The sequence below is a fragment of the Cervus canadensis genome, chromosome 24 (genome assembly GCF_019320065.1).
Source record: "Cervus canadensis isolate Bull #8, Minnesota chromosome 24, ASM1932006v1, whole genome shotgun sequence".
Lineage (NCBI taxonomy): Eukaryota > Metazoa > Chordata > Mammalia > Artiodactyla > Cervidae > Cervus > Cervus canadensis.
In genome coordinates this window covers 53,861,414-53,885,361 of record NC_057409.1, presented here as the reverse complement: position 1 = coordinate 53,885,361, position 23,948 = coordinate 53,861,414, and the positions used below count along the sequence as shown (strand labels likewise).

The 23,948-nt window shown below is 44.6% G+C and overlaps 1 protein-coding gene across 1 annotated transcript in view; it reads right to left on the bottom strand.

Moving 5' to 3' along the window:
* The window catches only part of STAT1 (signal transducer and activator of transcription 1), a 39,347-nt gene continuing 15,399 nt past the window's right edge, over positions 1-23,948 (bottom strand). The window contains exons 10-25 of the mRNA XM_043445049.1: positions 23,423-23,581; positions 21,609-21,701; positions 19,577-19,636; positions 17,576-17,605; positions 17,378-17,471; positions 16,123-16,164; positions 14,774-14,857; positions 14,043-14,141; positions 12,841-12,976; positions 11,381-11,430; positions 10,585-10,679; positions 9,053-9,198; positions 7,378-7,563; positions 6,063-6,138; positions 5,115-5,214; positions 1-1,067 (exon numbers count right to left, since the gene is read on the bottom strand). Coding sequence (XP_043300984.1) covers positions 1,053-1,067; positions 5,115-5,214; positions 6,063-6,138; positions 7,378-7,563; positions 9,053-9,198; positions 10,585-10,679; positions 11,381-11,430; positions 12,841-12,976; positions 14,043-14,141; positions 14,774-14,857; positions 16,123-16,164; positions 17,378-17,471; positions 17,576-17,605; positions 19,577-19,636; positions 21,609-21,701; positions 23,423-23,581 — 1,465 coding nt within the window. The 3' untranslated portion in view covers positions 1-1,052. The remainder of the gene's footprint in view (positions 1,068-5,114; positions 5,215-6,062; positions 6,139-7,377; positions 7,564-9,052; positions 9,199-10,584; positions 10,680-11,380; positions 11,431-12,840; positions 12,977-14,042; positions 14,142-14,773; positions 14,858-16,122; positions 16,165-17,377; positions 17,472-17,575; positions 17,606-19,576; positions 19,637-21,608; positions 21,702-23,422; positions 23,582-23,948) is intronic.

Sequence of the window (23,948 nt, the reverse complement as noted above, 5' to 3'; positions counted from 1 at the left end):
ACCATTTGTAATGGTTTTGTAATGTATTTGTGAGAGAAACACATTTGCCAGTGAAAAATACGCAATTCTCAATGCAGTTACACAGGATGAGTTTTCAAATTATTGGATTCTCATAATCTCCACTTAATGATTTGTCAGTTACTATTACTTCTTCTCGATTTGAAAATTTTGGCTAACTACCAGCTAATAACAATAAAGACAAGTGAACCCACTTAAGAAACATGCATTAAACTTCTGAGTTTGTTCACATCTACAATTAATTTCAACTTTTTGAAACAATAATAGGATTTGCTTTAAGAGAGTTGTTAATAGTTTGGTTCCCTTGATAGAACTGTACAGACAGTTTCATTTACTAACTTCAATTTCATGATGAAGGCAGAATATATTCAACTTTGGTATTAAAGCTGAAACGGAAGATACTACTCATGAATTTGGAAAGTTTACTTCCTTGTATTGATATTAGCCAGCATCATAAAGCCATAACAAACAAAAGCTAATTCTCCCAAGAGAGAGAATCTCTCTAGTTTTCAATGGCCAGTGTGCAAAATATAATAACACAAATAACTTTTATCTTCTGCCCAGATACAGGGCAGCTTTGCACTATTTCACAGGCAAGCCACTGGCAAACTTCAGGCTATATTTAAAGTAAAGAGAACAAATAAGAATAACCATATGATCTACCCAACCACCTGTAACAATCGGGCCCTGACTATACATAGCATCTGCTACATGCTGCTAAATGTCTCACCTTTCCTAAAGTACTCTCATTCTAGTCCTGATGATTTTGGTGTACGAGGATGTTTTTCATCTGTAAAACCCTCTGTGTGGAGAAGACCTTTCAATTTTACCTTCAATAAGATGCATGAAGCCCTTCAGAGTAAAAGATGTTTCTGATTAGGGGAAAATCCACTTGCTATCAACAGGTTGCAGCAAATTTGTTGGCCTTTCTTTAGTTTCCCTAGAAACACAGGATGTGAAGGAACACAGTAGCAGAAGGGAATCACAGGTGGGAAGGAAAAACGTCTCCAGAGAAGATGAGAAAAATTCATGCTCTAGACTGCATTCATCTGTAAGAGAGAAAATGTAGTGACATTACTACACTGCTCCTATAAAACGCAGACTCATAGCTAACATTCTTGTGTGTCCTACAGTAGAAATACATCCCCCAGCAAAAAACCACCATGGGATTAGAGAGCCTGCAACATGTGCTATCCGTTTTCCTGGCCTAATCGAGACCTTTTATATCACCTAAGCTGATGGATTATTACTCTGCAGCCTGCCGGCTTAATTCTGTCAATTCATCCAGGCTGCATAAAGCTTTCTGCTGTTGGGCAAGTCTGGGGACTGAAAAACGTGGCAAATCTGCTCATGCAAAACAAGGGTGAGGCAGTGCTGAGCTGCACGCCAGAGGGAGAGACGGACCTGGGGAAAAGGACGAATTTTTCTTAAAGGCCACTCAGTAGGAATAACAGATGAAGGAGTTTCAGGTACTGGCTAGACAAGCAGAAGGCTTAGGAACTCCTCCTCCAGCCATGCCTCTGGCCCAGCTGCCTCCAATAGGGTGTTCGTAGACCCAGAACTGCTCATCCACAGGACACAGCCTGAAACAAACATCCCCCCTCACGTCTATGCTGGGCCCTCCCCTTCCTCCAGGTGCTCTCAGCAAGGGGTGACTCTGTCCTCCGGCCACACCTGGAGACATTCTGGATCGTCCTGGCTGGGTGTGGGGTGTGGCCTACTGGCATCTCGTGAGGAGAGGCCACGGATGCTGCCATCCATTCTGCAATGCACAGGACAGCCCCACCCCAGGAATCACTCACCCCCAAACACCAACAGCAACAGAGCTCTAGACTACATGCCTCTTGAAAACTGAGTCTTTTTTTTTTTTTTTAATGCCAAGTACTCAATAGTGGGTGGTATATAGTGGGTTCCTAGGAAAATATTTTGGATTGAAAAGCACAGTGAAGGTTTTGCCCCTATGTTTCAGTCTGGCTGAGAGTAAAAATATGTAAAGATGGTGGTCTTTAGAGAGACAGAAAGCAAATGAGCATGGATTCAAATCCTGTTACTGTGTCTTACTAGCTGTGTGACCAAGCCATGTTCCTTAACCTCTAAATCCCAAGGTCCTCATCTATTCGAAAAAGACAAACAGTCCCTAACAGACTTATTGTTGAAAGGGTTAAATTATACAGCATATGTAGAATACTTAGTATGTGCTGTGTGCTTAGTCGCTTAGTCATGTCTGACTCTTTGTAATCCCATGAGCTGTAGCCCACCAGGTTCTTCTGTCCATGAGGGTTCTCCAGGCAAAAATACTGGAGTGGGTTGCATGTCTTCCTCCAGGGGATCTTCCCAACCTAGGGATCGAACCCAGGTCTCCCGCTTTGTAGGCGGATTCTTTACCAGCTGAGCCACCAGTGAAGCCCAAGAATACTGGAATGCGTAGCCTATCCCTTCTCCGGGGGATCTTCCCAACCCGGGTATCAAACCAGGATCTGTTGCATTGCACGTGGATTCTTCACCATGAGCCACCAGGGAAGCCCAGAAGAATGCTTAGTATGGTCCATGGAAAATAGCAGACAATTAATGTATGTTCCTACTAATATCAGCATTGCCCAAAGGCCTCCAGGAGAGAAGCCTGGTTCTCACGTAGTCCTGGAGGAAAAAGTTTACTGTACAGGAAAGCCAGACTAAACAAATACTGCAGTCAGGCTACAGAGAACACTGTTGCTCTGTCTCAGGAGGCTGCAGTCCTCCAGCTCCGGAGCGGCACCAGGCGTCGGCTCCAGTGCCTGCTGCTCTGGTGCGACAACCCCCAGACACACCCGAACACCAGCCAGCTCCATGAAAGGTCTATTTCAGAGCATACGCCCTAACTCCAAGACTGGACGCTAGAAGGAAATCAGGCCAAGGTGGAGGACAATTTGGGACAGACAAGGTGGAGTTCAGCCAATTCGGAGACAGAATCCAACTTTTATTTTGTCTCACCAGTGCTGTGCCCATATTAGAGCCTGTTTTAGCTCTTAAATCTTCCATGGGTTTAATCCGGAGATTTGTATGTGTGCGTATGTGCAAAAATAGATTTTATTCTACAAATGAATAAAATCACCTGGAATAGAATGGATGGCTCCTGGGCAGGGGGAGAGGGGATCCAGAGCCACAAAACCATTTCCTAGTATTTATTTAGAGTAAATAGCTCCCACTGTTATTATTCCCAGGGCACAGAGAAGCACGGAGAAAGCAGTCATGCTGCATGCACAGATGGAGGGGACTAATCCATCTTATTTTCTCAAGGTCACAGGGGATACTGGTGTCACAGAGGTGGAGCTCTGATTTCCAAATAACAAACACAAGCCTTTCCCCCAAAGGTTACGCTGCCTTCATCTTAATAAACCAGAATAACACACACTCAGTGTCAAGTGCAAACAGCTTCCCTGGGATACAGGTTTTAAATGAATCAGAGATGAGCTTTCTAGGTGAGGGGGGTCTCAGGAGAGTAGACAAGAACATGAAGTCCTTAGGCACCCCAGGGGGATTCAAATATTCATTCCCTCATTTACTGACTACCTGATCTTAGGCAAATTTGTTAGTTTTGGAGAGATTTTTTGCCTACATTTGTAAAATGGGAAAAATAATAATATCTAACTCAGAAGATCAGTGTGAGGACTAAGTCACTACCAGTGGCATGCCCGGTACACAGTAAGAGCTTAGCAAGTGTCAGCTATTAATAGTCATGATGACCATGATGATGCAACCTGCTCGGGAACAACAAACAAACAAGACGGTTGTTAGGTTCTGTCCATTGGCCTTACAATTTCTGAACAGGGCTTTACAGTTATTCCAGCTTTGTGCTGGGCTCACAGAGCACTTCAGAGCAGAGTGGGGAACTACATTCCAACAGAGAATGCAACCTTATACATGTAAAAGTTTCATTTTTCACTTGCCAATAGAACTATTTTGCTATTACACTACCTAAGCATTTTTCCAAGTAATTTTTTTTCAGCCTCAACAATCAGAAGGGTGTAAGAAAGCAGAGTCTCTAAAGATTTTAGCGTGTACTTCTGCAGGTGAGGGAAAAAGATAAGGTTACATGCCAGAAACTTGAGTCTAAACAGACACTACTGATGACACACAAATGCATTCCCTGAACTGAAGGATGTGTGACCCTGAATGTCGGAAGATGGCGCCCTCTTAACTGGCATCTGCTCCCTCCCCCACTTAATGCAGTCTGTGCCAGGACTACCCTCCCCTCACCACTTCCCAACCCCTCCAGCCCTGGCCTGGGCAAACATCGATAAATTCAGACTGGGGGTGACTCAAGAGAGATTTACAAAAAAAATAAGAAAAATTTAAAAAATGAACTGGAATAGCTTCATGTGGAAAAGAGCTTAAAATTAAACAGCATCAGGAAACATCCAGCCAATAAAAAAATAAGACTTTTAAGAGGAAAGATTTCAGGCAGACAATGCTCTCTGACACTCTGAAAAACATTCTCCCAAAGAAAGAATCACTCCTTTGGTGGACAGCCTGGTTCCTATCCTTATACTGACACTCAGGACTGTATTTCATTTACAGCATTCAGGACTGTATTTCATTCCTTGAACTTTTTACTCTTGGCAAGCCCTTCACAGTTCCAGGTGTGAGCGGCACAAGTTAGCTCTCAAACATAAAGCAGGTGAAAGTGTTTCATTGTGGTTCACCAAGTCTCTATAAAGATTGCAACTACCAAGCGTTAGTCTCCTCCCTTCCTAAAAATAACACCTCTTCACTGGGACACAGGGCTGAAACAACAGGCCAAAGGAAAACATTTTCTTATCAGAAAAATCTTAGTTCCTTCATATATGAGATTTCTACATGGATAATTTTGAAAGGTAGAGGGCGAATTTTTAAATGTTTGAAATATTATTTTGGGGAAGGTGCAGAATACCAGAAATAAAGATCTTGGTGACAATGTTGCTTGTTTAAACACAGCAGGCTCCAACTTGTCATAGCTTATCTAGCAAACATGCTTCTGGGCCCCTTCCGAGAGCTCACAGACATGCCCAGGGTTGGCCAGGAGCCTTCCTGGCCTCGGAGAGCCAACAGTGAGAGCACCCCTGCGTGGTGGTACTCACCATGTCAAATTCTACAGACCCCACCATCCGAGACACCTCGTCGAACTCCTCAGGAGACATGGGAAGAAGGTTGTCTGTGGTCTGAAGTCGAGAAGGGTGACTAAAATGGGGGAGAAAAAAACAGGAAATGTTGACATCTGAATTGTGAAAGCATGCCACCAACTTGGCCATTTCATCTTATTTCAAGACAAATGTGTGCACTTGTAAGATACATTGAAAAAGCAAGGATCTCAAGAGGTTCATGTCCCCAGCCCGGCCCCTCATGAAGCACGTTGGACTCTGGATATGTGAGCGAGAAATAGCCAGTCTGGGTCCTGCACCGCTTCTGCCTGGGTAAACCTGGGTGCAAGCATGTGCAGCGTGTCGCCTACCCTGGCCCAAGAAGCGCCAGAGGAAATGTCTGGGGAGTCCCTCATCCCTACCTTGAGGTTTGTATGCAGATAAAGCTGCTCCAGAGGGTTTTTACATGAAGGCTACATCCATTCACCCCAAGACAGTGCTGCAGGCCAAATAACTGACAATGACTTTTCCAAATTTTTTTCTACCTTTTACAAAATGAAACAACAAAATAAAAGCAAGCGGACAAAAAAAAAAGGTATCTCAATCATTACTTTGGCCTTTTCTACATTAAAAAGAACTGCTTTCCCACTCTCATCAATTTTTGTTCATTTTATTTACACTCTTTCAAAATATCAGTTTGGGGAGAACTTATATACCTTAAATACAACCTTGTTTTGGGTTTTTTTTTTTTTTTAATAAAGGCAGTGAATCACTGACAGGGAGTGACACAAGTATCTCTAAGTAGGATCTCTCCAACAAGTCCAACTGTGATGATGACAGCAGCAATTACAATGGAAAAGCAAAGAATAAGCATCTTCAACAGGCCCCAGCCAGGACAGGGGGCTTGTTTGAGGATTTTAAACATGTCACTCTTCTGTGTTCACTTACACTTCAGACACAGAAATCAATTCAGTCTTGATGTATCCGGTTCCTTTAGGGCCATCAAGTTCCATAGGCTCTGGGGCTAGAAGCAAACACATCGTGGAGACTTTCTGTTAGTAGATATCACACAAGAACAATCAGCTAGGACGTCCCTGCTGGCTCAGTGGTAAAGATCCCTGAATTGGGAGGATCCCACATGGTGAGGAGCAACTAAGCCCATGCGCCACAACTACTAAGCCTGTGCTCTAGAGCCGGGGAGCCGCAGCTACTGAGCCCATGCCCCCTAGAGCCCATGCTATGCAAAACAAGAAGCCACCACAATGAGAAGACCAAGCACTGCAAGTGGAGAAAAGCCTGAGCAGCAGCAAAGACCCAGCACAGCCAAAAATAAATTAAAAAAAAAAAGAACAATCAACTTTTTCTTTGATCAAGACTGGATTGTTTTCCTTGGCAGTCAGGTTAGATTCCCTGCCTGGGTCACCTGAAATTGTGGTGTGGATGCAGAAACAACGAGAAGAAAAGGGGAGGTACGTTCTGTGCTGAACATAGACCAGATGGGAGAGGCTTTTCTTTCCAAGGCCTGAAGTCCTACAGAAGTTGTATCTGGTTTACCGTCCTGGCCTGGCTGGTGTCACAGACACATCAGTCAAGGTGAGCTGGGGGCATCTTCTCCCCAAGTAACTGTGTTAATACTGAGATAAGATCCTGAAAAACCATTAACTCTGTTGGCATATTCTAAAGCAGGTGAGTCTAACTTCCACTTTCTCAAATACGGTTGAGGAAGACTGAGCAGTGGAAGACCTGTGTGCTAAGCCCAGACCTGCTCTCAGTGAGCAGGAGGCCTCGTAACTTACTGGGTCACCATGCAGGGACCACTTCTGTTCACCCAGGCCTCCGCTTCCTCAATTTCAGGCGTGGGCTGACATAAGTCAGGTGAACATCAAAGGTCCTTTTATCCCTTCCACTCAGAAAAAGTAAAAAATGTAACAAACACAGAAGACCAGAAGTGGGCTTTTCCAACACCCCTGAAATCAAAAATCATTTGTTCCTTTCTAACTCTCTGTGTCAGGCCAAACAATGCATTATGTGTCAACTGTACTATGTTTTGAAGGCCTGCTTTTACCAGTGCAAAAGGAAGGGATGGGCTGAGTAGAGTTTATGCCAGTACCCTGTACTTAAAAGAAGGTAAGGGCTGTGTGGAGGAGTGGGATGAAAGCCTGTCTGCAAACCTCTGGACAAGATGAAGGGAGAATACAACCACGGCAACAACTAGGCCGAGCTATGACTCAGCAGGCACCTCCTGTGCACGCTCCCCACTCACCTTCCTTTGGCCTGGAGTAGTATTTTCCAAAGGCATGGTCCTTGTCAATATTTGGATACAGAAACTTCAGGGGATTCTCTGGAATATTTTCAGCGGCCATGACTTTATAATTGCGAATAATGTCAGGGAAAGTAACAGCGGAAAGTTCTTTCTTTGTGTAGGGTTCAACCGCATGGAAGTAAGGTTCTAAAAGGAAGAAAAGCAAAGTGAGCCCCATGGACTAGCTCAGAACAACAGAGGAAAGAAACAAAACGCTGCAGAGTTTATGGATTTAACAGAACCTGGTAAGAACTAAACATAATCTAGGAGTTTCATCACAGGTAACTGATTCATTTCTAAATAAATTATTATCCTTTCATTAAGACAGGAAAAACAAAGGCCACCATCACTCTCAATAACATGCATTGGTCATTATTTACTTAGTTTTGTCAAAAAAATTTTATTAGACACCTATAAAATAATTAATTACCACTTGAGTCTTCTTGGTTCAAGCCATAGATTAACAGAAAACTTCACTTCTTTTCATATTGAAAAATGAAAATAAATGATGATAATACAAGGAAAACTTTTTAAACAAACCAAAAATGGACCCTATTTGCTATCTTTTTCTGTAATTCTGAATGCAAAATCACCCAAACTTTAATTTGCTCCTGGTCTTAGTTCCAGACTTCACTGAACTCCTGCGTCCTAACTGATTCAGGATCTCACTTTGGAGCTCACAGTCCAGAGGTCAGGTGCTCTAGGGACTCTGCTCCTGAACTTCAGACCAAAGCTGGTGCTGCCCCGCTAAGACTTCCCAGTTGTCAGTGGCGTACATCTTTGCCTGCTTTGCTAGCTCCATCTCTCTGCAAGTTCCAGAAAGAACAACCAGGCGAGAAGCAGAAAAGGCAGGCTCTGCCACCTACTGTCCTCCCTCCCTGGGCTCTAATCCCAGCTCTCCTGTTTTTCACCAGAAGAAAAAATAAATAGAAGTAGAAAAGCATCCCATCTTATCGCATCTTCTAATTGAAAGCAGAAGTCACTGGAATAGATCACTTTTCCCTCCAATCCTTCAAACAGAGCAAACTAAAAGTAACAGTGAAAAGTCACCAGTTTGTCTTTAACCTTTTTTCATCTCCACTGAAAAGTGTTTCTTATTCCGCAGAAACCTGTTTTGTATACTTAGGTTTTCGAAACTGTTTTGCCATGGATGTACTGCATCAGATAGAAACCCAAGATACAGCCCAGATAAACGTGCACCTGCTCTGTCTGAAGGCAGGGTGGAGAACCAGTCCTGGGACCCCCCTCAAACAACCAGCCCTCATCCTAGCACATCCACATGTGATTCCCCTCAGTGGATCTGGAAGCTTATGCCTGCACACGATGGGTTTCCTCCCAACAGCTAGCTGCCAGTCATAGTGACTCACATTCTTCACCTACAGGTATCAAACCTGAACCAGAGGAAAGAATGTGACCTTGTCTTTTAAACAACCATTACATATACAACAGGTTCCAGGCAAAGAGTCCCACAAACTCTTGGGTATGCAATAAATCCTATTGGGGAAGCTCAACTGGGGTGGGGTACAGGAGCTGCAATTTTATGTCACAAGCTCATTATTTGTACAAACTGATCTGCAGTGAAGAGGAAGGGCTTGCACCTGTGGGTTGAATAATGTATGCAGGAACCCTGGCTTACCGCCTCCATTCTGGGACCGCTCCACCCACGTGAACGTGATCGCCCCTTCCCGGCAGCTCTCGCTGAAGCGCAGCAGGAATGTCCCAGGCTGTTGGTCCTTCAGCAGGGCCCGCTCTCGCTCCTTGCTAATAAAGCCCACGATACACCTGGATGCGGAAAGGGATCAACGGAGGCACTCTGAGGTTTGGTCATGACTCTATAATTTTCCTGCTCATTTACCAACCAAGATGACTACAACATGACACAAGAACACAGGATAAAAATGTATAGACTATTTTAGATGCTTTAAAATATATTTCATTGACACTTCAGGAATCATTTCAGTCATATGTATATATGCTTGCTGCTGCTGCTGCTAAGTCGCTTCAGTCGTGTCCAACTCTGTACAACCCCATAAACGGCAGCCCACCAGGCTCCCCCTTCCCTGGGGGGAAGAGAATCCCCCTGGGATTCTCCAGGCAAGAATACTGGAGTGGGGTGCCATTTCCTTCTCCAATGCATGAAAGTGAAAAGTGAAAGTGAAGTCGCTCAGTTGTGTCCGACTCCTAGCAACCCCATGGACTGCAGCCTACCAGGCTCCTCCGTCCATGGGATTTTCCAGGCAAGAGTACTGGAGTGGGTTGCCATTGTCTTCTCCGCATATATATGCTTAACTCCCCCAAAAGCTCAATAACCTGGTGCCAACAGATGATCAACAAATACTTTCTGAATTAATGAGCCTTTCATTTTCACTTGGTGATTGAAAATGTCTGAATTTATGCATCTTTTACAGTGAAGAGGAAGGCTCAGACAATCCATTTTCATATTCTTAACTTCTGACCAAGTTAAAGCCTTTGCTGAAATCTCAACTGACCCTGAGAAAAAATTAGAAACAATTTACTGAGTTGGGCTTCCCTGGTGGCTCAGTTGGTAAAGAATTGCCTGCAATGGAGAAGACCCAGGTTCGATCCCTGGGCCAAAAAGACCCCCTGGAGAAGGGAAACAACCCACTCCAACTGTTCTTGCCTGGGAAATACCATGGACAGAAGAGTCTGGTGGGCTACAGTCTATGGGGTTGTAAAGAGTCGGACACAACTGAGTGACTAACACTTTGAACTTACTGTGTTAACAACAGCTTTTTCTTCCTTACCGGGAGGCAATAAAGAAGATGCTCAAGAAATTTTTTTAGAATGAATGCATGCATGGCATTCAGGATTTTTAAATTCAGCTTTGAAAATGGGGATATGTGTGTACCCATGGCTGATTCATGTTGAGGTTTGACAGAAAACAGAATTCTGTAAGGCAATTATCTTTCAATAAAAAAATTAATTTAAAAATGCATATACATTTATTATGGAAGTATAAGTTTAATCTTATGAGGGCCCACTATCATGAATCCCTGAAGGGACAGCCCGTAAGCATCTGTTTCAGTGGGATGCTCACAAGCCTCGCCAAATAATAAAGTCTGTCTTGGTCAGGACTATCTCAGCCTTGCAGTAACAGAGTCTGTGCTCAACATATGCTTCAAAACTACATCTATCTGTGGCCCTTACCCATCATTCCAGAGAGCAAGCAGGTGTTTTTTAATGAGTTCAAGGATGCTTTCGATCCAAAGCCAGAAAGGAAAATTTTTATCATTTATATTTTCCTGTAAGTAAATAGATGCACACATTAGAAACCAAGAAATCCCAAACTCTGACTTCTCCTGTCTCCTCCTACCCTCGGGTTTTAGCTTGCAAAGATTGCCCAGCTGCCAAAGGGAGCGTTGTCTGTCTCCTACAGAGCTGTCCCTCCCCTTCTTATCGGCTTTCAGACACCCAGCTCTCCATTTCCTGAGCCAGACTATGCTTCCCTCTCCAAACACGAGTGACCCAGCCAGGGCATGACCCTCTGGGTGATCACAGTGCCTTCCCAGCGCTGAACTCCAGGAGCTCGAGCTTGTCAGTACTGTCTGGTGACCCTAGCGGGGTCTGATTACCCCCCTGAACTGGGCCCCTGCTTGAGTAGGCTAGGGGACGGTCATCCAGCCCACAGGCTGTCCACGCCAGCACAGAGCACGTCACTCACGGACGGGGCTAAAATGCTGCCGAGCCAGGGCCCAGTGTGAGCAAACAGAGGACTCATTTCGGATGTGAGAGAATGTTATCACACAGACAGGTGCTTCCTGTCAGACTCACACTTGGAGCCTAACCTTCGGGCTGAAGGAAAGTAAACAACATGTCCTCGGGGTTCTGTGGGCTAGAGGAACCTGCCAAAGCAAGCATGGAGCAGCCAGCACCGTGTTGAGAAATCCAAGAACCCTACAGAGAGCAGAAGGCACTCAGAGTGTAAATCCGAGACAGCACCCACCTTACAGAATCTTGTCCATGGAATCAGACCATCGGGGCCGGCGTTGGGGCCTAAAAAAATAAAAACAAGGTTTTTCAGGAACTGGGAATCAATTCTGAAGCTTTGGCTGGGCTGATGACTCTTGCATTTGCTCTTAAAGAGCCAACACTCAACCAAGGAAGCGTGTATGTACACAGTCAGTGGTCTCAGACCACTAACACTAGCTCCCTGTGCCTTCTGGAGAAGCTGAGGGGGGTCCCTCCTTGTGCAACGTCACTTGCCACTCCTCCCCCGCCTTCCTTACCAGGCTCCTCGCCCAGTGACCCTGCAGAGTCTTTTTCAAGTGCAAACTAAGACCAAGAATCACTTGCAGGTGATTGATTTAACTGACACAACTTTATACGCTTATTTTAGATATTAATTAGGTATTTCCCTCAGCCCTCCTCCAAATAGGACACAGGCTCAAGGAGGCAAACCAAAAGGCAAGTGAGAGAAATGAAAGGGGAAGGAAGCCTAGGGGTCATCATCTACACAAACCAAAGCGGCTGAGCCATGAGAAGTGGCGAGACTGACACCGCTCTTCACAGAGAATCGCAGATAAGCCATTACAGGCAGGAAGGGTATCCGCCTCAACTCTCAGCAAACAAGGGAATGGAATAAGGCGACTCCTTACTTTTAACTAAATTGCACAAGACCCCCACTGTGACAGCTACGTGGCCAAGAGAGGGCACTGCTGAGAGCTATCCAGGTTAGGAAAAGTACATTAATGCCTGCAGGACACGCAGCTCTGCTGTACAGAAAGCAAATCTGAAAAAAAAAGCCATCTGTGGATTTAAAAAAAAAATAGTTCCGATATTCCCATTCATTGAAGATCTGACCTTGAGACTGGTGGGTCTTAGATTTGCTTAGTGTAGAAGACTAATAAATCCATGACATTAGCTACTGAAAGGGAATTCTTTATCTTGGCCTGGACCCTGCCCATCCGGTGGTGTGATCATGGGTCTCTCCTGATGTGGGCACTGTCTGCTCCCGTTTGGGCCGCCTGACATAAGAGACCTGGGTGTGTGCTGTGGGGTGGGTGGCCCCAGGACCTGACTCTTACAATGTTGGGGGCTTACTTTTTCCTCCCCAAGGCTAATCAGACTTCATCTTTCTCAGACTTCACCTTTCTCCAAGAATTTATTTTAGCCACAACTAATATATTTTACATAATTCAGAAATCTTTTCCTTAGGAGCCTTGCTCAGAAATGTTAATATGAGATAATGGGAAAATGATTCATTTAAATCTTCTATCAAGTTGGCAACTCCTTCTAAAGTGAGGCATCACTCTCACTTAGCTATAATAAATGGCAGTTGGAAAAGCCAATAGATTCCTAACACTCTCCTACCTTGAATAAAACGAAGAGCAAAGAGGGGAAAGGAGAAGTCAAGATATTTTTCATGAATTTCGATTGTTACATAAAAAGTGAATATGCTCATACCAAGAAGTTTCTCCCCCAGCATGTTCAGCTGGTCCACATTGAGACCTCTTTTGGTGACAGAAGAAAACTGCCAACTCAGCACCTCTGAAAGCTGAGACCATCGTGCACAAGGTGGGTTCAGGAAGAAGGAGAGATTCTAGAAAGAAAACACGGAGAAGCTGAAAGCTGCTGATGAGTCACCAGTCACAAGCTCATCATGGAAACATGGATCTGCGCCAAAGTTCAGCTCTAGTCTCTGACACACGTATTTCCACAGCAGCAGAGAGAAATGGTTCTCACTGTTTGCAGACTCGCATCTGTGCATTTATCTACTCACTAAAATTTAACTCCCGAATCAATACTCGTGGCACTTTGGCACTCATTTGCGGACATACCCAGGCACAGAGTCGTGAAAACTTTGAGTCACCAAACATGTATGTTTCCGGTTGAAGTCAAACAAAGCTATGCTCCGCCTTCCTGTTTCAGCTCTCACACTACACCCAAGTGTCCTCTTTGAGGTCTGTTTAATGCTGTGGTCTTTACATTTCTGTAGGGTTTTTGCTGGCGATTTCATTTAAAATGCCCCTCAAAGGCGAGTTGAAGTGCTGTCTAGTGTTCCTAAATGCCTTAAGGAGCAAATGCACATGATATATAAGTTTTGTTCAGACTGAGTTATAAAGCTGTTTGCCATGAGTTCGATGTTAATGAATCAACAACCATGTTAGATAAGGGATCTTTAAACAAAACAAGGTGATGTATTGATCTGCAGATGCGAGGGTTTTGCCAGAGGCTGGCGGGAACCCATACTTCCCTTAGGCGTAGTGATTCAGTATTCGCTAAATCAGTGTTCACAGTGACTTCAAAGAACCTGAGTACAGTGAATAACTGGAATCAATTGTAATTAACCGACCATGAGTATCCACACTCTTAAGAACAGAGCCTGCTTGTTTAGCAAGTGTATACATTTTTTAAAAAGCATAACACAAAATCATCTGTTGCCCAAGCTTATTCACATGGAAGGAAAATAATAATTGTTAATTTCTAGTACATACACATGCTTCTGGAATGCTTCGCTATTCCAGAATTCCTCAGCTCCTTAGCAATGAGTTGAGCTGTGCCACTTTCCCCTCAACATCTGGTCCATTCAGGCTCTTTCAAATATGCAGAACTAGAGCAGGGGGGGTCTTTAAACCCTAGCATGAAAGTAGATGTGTTTTCCTTACCCGGGGTTCTGCCACCAGCATGTTGTACCACAGGATAGAGGCCCAGCCACTTGGGAGCTGGCTGACATTGGAGATCACCACGACGGGTAGTGAGGTCGTCTACAAGATGACAAAGACCTTGAAATCCTCGGAATCCCAGAAGCAGTACCTGCAGACCACTATGCAGCCTCACAGCTAAACAAGGAACCCTATGTACATTTGCATATATTTCATTCTTAAAAATTAAGAATGTAAAGGTACAGTCTTTTGTTTTTAGTTGAATTTATCTTTGACATACATTTTCAATTAAGAAATAAATGTCAAAGCTTCATATAAAAAATTAACACAGGACATCTTAACTGGAACATTGGCTTATTGGAGCTTCCCTTGTGGCTCAGCTGGTAAAGAATCCACCTGCAATGTGGGAGACCTGGGTTCGATCCCTAGGTTGGGAAGATCCCCTGGAGAAGGGAAAGGCTATCCACTCCAGTGTTCTGCACTGGAGAATTCCACGGACTGTATAGTCCATGGGGTCGCAAAGATTCAGACACAACTGAGCAACTTTCACTTCAGACAAAGGTTAACTTAGTTCTGTAGCAGACTGAACCATTAAATTAACATTGAGATAGTACTGGCTGAAAACAGCAATCTTTTTTTTTTTAACAATTAGATAAGTATGTCTAAAATAAAAATACATGTATCAGTTTAAAGTAAAAATAAAGTTTCCCATACCGGGAACATGTAAGTCTTACCTCAAGGTCAATGACCAAACCAGGCTGGCACAACTGGGTTTCAAAACTAAGGGAGTGAAGCTCTTCAGTGACGATGAGAGGACCCTTGAAAAAGAAAATGGGAAAAACACGAATACAGTGATTCGTTCATTGATCCTGCAATTAGCAAGAAACTACTAAGCATTTTTACAAGCTCCAGAAAGCATGAACCCAATCAGGGACAATTTAGAAGATTCTAGCTTTTAATAATCTATCCCAGATTTAATTATCCTGAGTATCTCATGTTCTCTCAAAGATCAGATTTCTAATATTTTGGCAAGGATTATGGATCAAGGGGAAAAAATGTTGATAGGGAAATAGCAACTTCTAATGAGTTTATTCACAACCTAAGGCTTCCCAGCCCTCGGTCCCCTCTGCCCACCACGGACCTGCCTGGCCTGGGCTGCATACCTCAGGCTGACAAGGGGTAGAAAGTGTAAACATGTTCCAAGTGTGATTATCTACCAGGAGAGCAGATTTGCATAAGCCTGGCAGGTTATAATGTGCCTTGGTTGGTTTGGGTAGAAAGGTTATTGTGTTCCAAGTGCCTTCATACACATTATCTAATGTGAGCCTCACAACAACCTTAGAACCAGAGAGGTGTGACTCCATCCCTGCTCCTGGGCGAGGAAACGAAGTTCCTAGTTGGTCACTGAGAGTCAAGATCCAAAAATGAGGGCTGGTCAGGCCCAGGCGGGCGCCTGTCCCACAGCGCCACGCGCCCTCTGCTGGTTGTAGCAGGGAAGGACAGAGTGCTCCGCAGGCACAAAGGACAAAATCCGACCAAACCAAAGCAACTCCAGCCCTTCTGTCCTCTGCCCGTGGTTCATCTCTGAATGCATCCCAAACATGGCTCTTCAAGGACAAGCTGTGACGAGGGGACTGACAGAAGGATAATGGCACTGGACAGGGCACACACAGTTTTTGGCAGGGCAGTCAAGAAGCTGGCCTCTGATTCTAGCTCTGATAATTATTTCCTGTGCACACTTGGCTAACTCTGGCAAACTTCCTGTGGTCCAATTTCCTCACCTGTGAAATGTGAGTAACACAGTAGCCCACTGCACCTATTCCGCTGGGCTGCTGGTGAGGGTCCAGAAAATTCATGTGCAAAATCACTTGACAACCAGAAAGCACACGCAGAGAGTGGCTTTACTGTTATCACACATACACCACATCCCAGAGCTTGTCTGCTGCTCTTACCTGCTGGTCTTTCCCACTGCTCACCCCTCTGTGAGGTGTCCCTGGCCACCCACGACCACCAGGGCCATGGAGCCAAGCTCACTGGACAGAGCTGCTAGTTAGGAGACCAGTCATGACAGAGAAAGACTTACCTCATTAGTTCTGGCACCGGCATTTTTCTGTTCTTTCAGTTGCTAAAAAAAAAAAAAAATCTTAGTAAATAGCTATATAATAATCCTCAAAGTTGCTACTTCCATCTACAAATCAAAACAAAGTGGGGACTTAGAGTGAAGGAGGTGAAAATATTTTCAGGATGCAGAACAGGAGGTGAAGCGACCCTTGTAGGGGCTTATGAGGTGAAGGGGGGAGTGCCTTTCCCCAGCACCCTGACACCCTGCAAACACCGCAGGGTTCAGAAGCAGCCAGGGAAGTGGCATGCTGCTCCCTCCCCTGGGCAAGCTCGTCCTGAACCGGACGTCCCTGTCACCGTCACCCGCTGTGCCAGGCTCCCCAGGCTGGGGGCACAGCTTCTCCCAACTCTGCTTCCCTCGGCAGAATCTCCCAGGCTGGCCCAGCGTCTCAAGCTTCTCAGACCATCCTTTGAAAAGGTCTTCAATTACGTAGCTTTTAAGGAAGCAACTTGGAGCCCCCAGAACAGCTCTGGACACCCTCAAACTCCCGGTTTCGACCAAGGCTCTCACTTAAGGTCCAACTTCCTAACCATGAGTTTGTGGGCTCCTGAGATGGCTGCCAGTAAGAAAAAGGGTGCAGCTTCCAGGCCAGGACGTGCACAGGGCTCGGCACCAACGCCTCTGCAGAACACCTGGCAGCCCCGCATTTTCAGGGAGAGAGGGGAGAAGGCACCGCCTGTATAAACCCCTCTGCTGGTTTCCACCGCCCACTGCCTGGGCCCCACTCCGCTGGAGACAAAGTGGTCGAGACAGTGGTCACAGGCAAGACCCCAGGAAGGAGATGGTGATGAAGGGACCCAGGAGACACGCCTGGGGTCTGCCACACTTGGAAGGGTGGAAGCACCAGTCAGGATGTGGGGGAATAACGACCTTCAGGAAAATTCCAAGAGTCTAGAGTGAGTGATCACTGAGGTGGTCAAGGGACCACATGCAGAGAGCCTGTATGCACGCTGGCTTGTGGAATATTTTACTGAGCTCGCTTTCCCCCAACGAAGGCATATCTGAGAGAGACAGGCAGAGAGAGAGAGTGAAGAGCCGTGGGATGAGGAGGAGGAGCCAAGATTCCCCAAGTCCTGCTGAAGTCTCCAGCCACAAACTCTAGAAGTCTCCTCCCAGAGGAGCCCCTTTACATCACATATGGCCAGAGGGCCACTCCATTGTAAGTCAGTCCTGATAAGCCAGACACAGCAGAAAAGGGGGAGACGGGTCTCCCTACCAGGTGTCGGAATTCTGCCGCCAGACTCCCATTGGTGGACTCTTCCATGTTCATCACCTTCGTGTGAGTGCCCAGAATGTTGAACTTCCTAAACCTAGACAACACAGGGAAGGGATACTTAAAAGGCTGAGAACTGTTAAGGCAACACATAAAGAAACAAAGCAGAGAGCAAAACAGAGTGCAAAGTATTTCACGTACCCTTTTACTGTATTTCTCTCATTCACATCTCTACAAGAAAAAAAAAAAATGTAATCAGACATGTGTATTTAAAATGTGAAAATTCACATTCACAAACATATAAAAGTATAAGATCAATAACCAATAAATCTATACCTATGGGTTTTCTTGCCTATCATTCACTCAGTCCCTCAATCAACCCACACCAGCACTGCCAAGTTTTGCTGAGTAACCTTGGGCAAGTAAACTGGGCCTCGCCTTTTCTCTTCTGTACATCCTGCCAGCAGAACCAACCACACAGCACACCGGCAGGAAGAAACTAGCCAATGGGTAAGGAGAGCACAGAGCGCACCCTCAGGAAATGTGAGCCTGAGTTATCTCAACTTACCGAGCAGTGACCCCCTCTGCAGGAGGCAATGAGCTAAGCCCTGGGGACTCAGCAGAGAGTACTGCTCTGGGTTACAAAACTCAGAGGACCCTCCAAAGTGACAGCTCGAGTCTTATTTTTGCTCTTTATTAGTTTTAATGCTTTCATGAAAGTACCTGAATAGTCAGTTATTTGCGGAAACTGCCAAGTTTTAAATCTGAGGTTAAAATTTTGAGAGACCAGAATCTTAGGATTCTGTTGTTCAGCGATAATGTTGTCATCTTCTGGACAAACAAGGTATGTTAGGGGCAGGTGAAGGTCAGAGACCATTCGTGTGCTCCCAGTTAAATGAGTTAGCCTCCTTTCCTGTCCCAGCTAGACGTTCAGTGCTTTTGTGGCAGATAATCACTGTCAGCTATGACAGTGACCTATTTTCCTGCCAAAACTAAGAAGAAAACTTCAGAACTGGAATAGACAGAAAGGACAAAAAGGCAAGAACAAACCGAAAGAGATACTGACTTAAGCAGACTGTGGCAAAACTGCGGTGGCCACAAAAACCTCTGCAACTCTGCCTTTAAAGACACAGAATGTATTTCCCTGTCTGTTGAATTTCAGGGGACTCTGACTTGCTTTTCCAGACACCATGGATGGGAGCAGTGCTGTGCAAGTTCCAAGGCTGGACTAATAGGCCCAGCACGCTGCTTGGATCCACTTGGAACACCACGGCCATGTGAGAAAGCCCAGGCTGGCCGCTCTGACAGCCCCACAGAGAAGGGCCCAGTTATCCCAGCCAAGACCTCAGACATATAATGAGGTCATGCTAGACCACCCAGCAACAACCAGGCCAGCTCAGATTAGAAGGACCACCCACAGCCCACAGAATAATAGAAAAAATAAGTTTCTGAGTTTAAGCCACCAAGTTTTGAGGTTATCTGTTATGCAGCAAAAGCTAACTGGTACAAAGGAAAACCAAAGGAGATGGGAGGAAAACAAAGGTACAAACAAAGAAGGCTATAGTTACAGGAATAGAAAGAGACAAAAGCCAGAGGAAAGTGACTTGGAGTATCATAAACGGTTTTGAAACGTAGTAAACACACCAACAAAAGCATTAAATATATCAAGGGGGAATGGTAGGGGCTAAGCCATCTTGTTCCTTAATATAAGTGCCTAGGTCACTGCTAGTTTGGGTTCAGGGTCTAAGGACAAAACAGGATAGACCTGCTCCATTTAGACCCCTTGAGAGCCTGCCCATTCCTGGGTCCCTACTGTTCAGAAGAGACAAGTGTAAAGCCAGCAAGCTCCATACATGACCCCCAAAATGCCGTCAGTTTCACTCCAGAAACAGGCCCACACTGGCCGAAGAATCATGGTGGCCTGGAGCCTGGTCAAGTACCCCTTCTCTGGGGCTGGCCTAGTTGAGGTGATAGCTGCTTGGAACAAGCATATATGCATAAAATGCACTCATACTTTTGTTCATTTGTAGTCTAAAAAGGCATGCTGATACCAGCTCTTAGATAAAGTTCCCAATACCCAGGAATTACTGGTTTAAATGAGCTGGAATCACTAACGAATAGCCCCGCTGCATCAGTCCATGTTTGGTTAACAAAACCAACGTTTCAACAGTATACGTAGCTTTGATATTAGCGGTATCTTACTTGTCAAATAAGACTTTGACTTTCAAGTTATAATTCAGCTCTTGCAACTTCACCAGCAGCCTGAAAAGAAAAAGTCATAATTACTTTTAAAAATTATCTATTATGCCAAATCCATATTGATGAACATTTCAACAAGCCCCACCCCATCCAGTTTTTGGTTAATATGAACAATGGAACTGACATCCTTGTATGTTTACTTGGATTTTTTTTTTTTTAAGTGTATTTGTAGGATAAATTCCTAGATGTGAAGTTGCTGGGACAAAACTATAATATCAAATTCTGACAGCAAGCAACAGATTTTATATTCACAGCAAATGTAGTGAGAGCACCTGTTCCCCATTCTGCCTCACCAATACTGGGGTTTATCAAAATTTCTATTTTGGGCTAATTCTGTAGGTAAAAAATGGGCTTCCCTGGTGGCTCGGCACTAAGAAATCTGCCTGCCAATGCAGGAGATGCGGGTTCAATCCCTGAGTCAGGAGGATCACCTGGGGAGGAAATGGCAACCCACTCCAGTATTCTTGCCTGGGAAGTCCCATGGACAGAGGAGTCCAGTGGGCTACAGTCCATGGGATCACGAAGAGTCGGACATGACTGAGTAACTAAACAACAACAGAGGTAAAAAATAGCAAACTTCACCCTTTACCAAAACTTGTATCTAATGCTTAACCTGTTGGGAGAAAATAAAAACTCTGACCCATAATCAGGAAAATGAGGGTCATCTCTGTAACCACTCCAGGGCAGTGTAGAAAGACAGAGGGACAGAACCCTGGGCTGAGACTCCAGTATGTTTCTGTTCTGATGAGCTGCAGGCCCGGGGAAGAGCCCCTCACGGGCTGGCTCCCTTCAGTCAAGCAGGTGGTGGGATGAGATGCTCCCCGTGCCAGTTGAGTGCTGGGACTTCACGGGTGTCAGAGTCTGGTGCCATAGCACTGGCAGCCGGGACGCAGCACCAGTGGACCTAACTCAGCGGCACCATGGAAAAAATGACTAGGGCCAACTCTGAAGGTAAGTCCAGCTCTTCTGAGTCCAGCTGCTCATCAGTAGAGGAAAAGCTATTAATAAATGAATGCAGCCATGCAACCGAAGAAAGTAAAGCTGGACATTCTCGTATGGAAACATTTCTACAACTTATTACGAAGGAGAAAAATAGGCTGCCGAACAACAGACAGCAGAACTCTGGTTTCTAAAAATGAAATATATCATGTCATATATACTTTTGCAAGTCTATGCATGAAAACCACATGTATATAAAAGTACAATGTATTTATTTATATATTCATGTATACATGGACAAAATTCTGGGAGGACTGACACCAGGCTGCTTACTGTGGTAGTCTATAGATATTTAGATCACATACAACTTTGAGAATCTGATGAAAGTTATGAACAAACACACTCACCAGAAAAATGTACCAGTCATTTATACACACTGCATCCATTTCAGGGGGAACATAAAGCTCAGATTATAGGCTCATGCTCAAGAGGGGATGAGGCTACTGGGAACTTTTATTCTCTACCATGTGCAGTTCTGCAATTTTGAATTGCTATTTACAGTAAACATTCATTACACCTATAACTGGAAAAAATTGTGGGGTGTGTGTATATACACACATATCTTTGTTATATTTCTAGTTGAATAGAAAAGACTCTTAGATATTCTAAGTAAGAATTCATATTAAAATACCTACTGCAAGATTACTTCCTCTAAAGCACCCCTCTATATAACCATGTTGTAGAAGGAAACTGGGGTGCAAATTTTGTGATAGGAGGTATGGAAAGAAAGTTAAACTGAAAGTGTTAGTCACTTAGTCATGCGACCCTTTGCGACCCCATGGACTGTAGCCCTTCAGGCTCCTCTGTCCATGGAATTCTCCTGGCAGAATACTGGAGTGGGTTGCCAGTTCCTTCTCCAGAGGATCTTCTCGGCGCAGATGAACCCAGGTCTCTTGCGTTGCAGCGGGATTCTTCACCATCTGAGACACCAGGGGAGCCCTAAGAAGGGGTGGGGCTTCCATCTTCTCTTTATTACCTCAGTTTCACAGTGAACTGGACTCCAGTCTTCAAGACCAATGGCCTCTGAGGGTGAGTTGGCATGCAGGGCTGTCTTTCCACCACAAATGAGCTACAAATACCCAGCAAAGGATAAATTAGCATTTCCATTAAAGTTGAGGCAGTAAAAAGTTATTTTCCCTAAGGAGGAGAGGGGGCTAGAGGACACAGTCTAAAAAACAGTTGAAAAACTTCTAATCAGTTGGATGAATAAGCTGAAGTTTTACAGTCAATAGAGACATCCCCAAGCCTAACAGATGCACTCAACAAAGTCAGTAATTGCAAAGATCTGTGACACTCTTCAACAATGAAAATTCTCAATTGGATTCTCTTCATTTACAAATTTAAGAATCAAATTTGCTCACTCAACAGTGTGGTGATCATTTTGCAACATACACAAATATCAAATCACTATTGTTGTATAACTAAAACTAATATAATGTTAATATATCAATAATATCTCAATTTAAAAATAAAAAACAGTAACATAAAAACAAATTTTACTATAGTTGAAAATGAACCAAGTAGCATAGTGCTTACCACCATGCTTTGAAACTTATATTTTAACATCCTTTGGAAAATTTCTATTCTAGTAAAATTATTTAGCAATATTTATTACCTAATAAACACTTCCAAATAGTAATTTTCATTTAAAAAAAGAATAAAATATACACTCCAAAACCCAAGTAAATGTCCTTGATTATTTCAAAATCAAGGTGGAGAGTAAAAGTTGAGTGCATCTATTTCAAAATCCAACATTTGGACATTCCTGTCTGGACTTTAGCCACAGGGAACAGAAGACATTTTTATTATGTCAAGTTAGCATTTAAAAACTGCAATATGAAAAAATAAATAAATAAATAAAAACCACAATATGAACTCTACTCTTCTACTCAGGGCCATTTATTGACCTACTAAGCGCACTGGGAACACCTAGCCCTGGGTAAGGCACTACATAAGGCCCTGGTGGTAGAAGAAGATGGCAAAGGCACATCTCTGTCTATGAAGACCTTCCAATTTACAACAAAGATAACTGAAATGCATAGACAATGATACAACAAAATCCAGAACAGGAGAAGAATAAATAATGAACTATAGCTCTGGAAGGGAGACAGCGTCTGCCTAGAAACTCTGGCAAAGTTTCATGATGGGATATACACGGAAACATTGAGGATGCAGTTTCAAAATGAGCTACCAGAGAAGAAAGCTCTGAGGCAGAGGAACTATTGTTGGGAGAGGCATGGAGAAGCAGATGTCCAGGGTGGGCACCAGGTCAAGTCTGCCTGGAAATGGGGCGTGTGCAGAAGCAAACGCGGAACGGCTGGTGAGGGCCAGGCTGTGGGGGTGGGACCTCGGTGACCAGATGAGGGGCTCCCCTCAGAGTAGCAGGTGATGAAAACTCAAGCAGAACTCTGCTATGGCAGAGCACAGAGTCACAGGGACTAGGGAGGAAGGGGCTGGGGCGGAACCATTTGAAAAGCTACCATGTAAGAGTTCAGCAGAGAGCTTGAAATGTGATGAGACCACGGAATAGGAAAGAGAGGGCAAATACAAGTTAGATTCAACAGGTCTCATCACAGACTGGCCAGGGAGAAGGAGACGGGTCACTGGAGTAGGAGGTCACAAGAAAGACAGGCCCTTGGCATAAACAGGGATTCAGGAAGACCTGGCTCAGGGAAGCCATAAACATCTTTACACATTCTACCAAACCCTTCTAAATTATCTGAATTACCATAAAATTTTCCCCTGGGTAAAATAACTGCAAAAGGTGCAAAAACATCTTGCTCAAGTTACCTCTGAATGAGCTGCTGGAAGAGGTTGAAGGTGCGGTCCCACAAGGCTTGCTTGTTTTTGGTGATGGGGTCATGTTCATAGGTGTATTTCTGTTCCAACTCCTCAAGCTTTTTAAGCTGCTGACGAACCTGCTGCAGACTCTCCGCCACTATGGTAAACCTGGGAAGGTACAAGCCATGGAGTCTTCATCAGAAACAGCCGCAAAGCAGTCTGGATTCAGAGAATCACGGAAACCAACAAGCACTGTTCACAGACAACACGTGATGTTATCTGCCCAGCTTTGCAGTGCAGGGAGAAACAGAGAACAAATCTTGTCTTGGTGTAAAGTGAAAAAGTGGAAGTGTCAGTTGCTCTTTGGGACCCCATGGACTGTAGCCCCGCCAGGCTCCTCTGTCCACTGAATTTCCCAGGCAAGAACACTGGAGTGGGTAGTCATTCCCTTCTCCAGGGGATCTTCCTGACCCAAAGATGAAACCTGGGTCTCCTGCACTGCAGGCGGATTCTTTACCATCTGAGCCACCAGGAG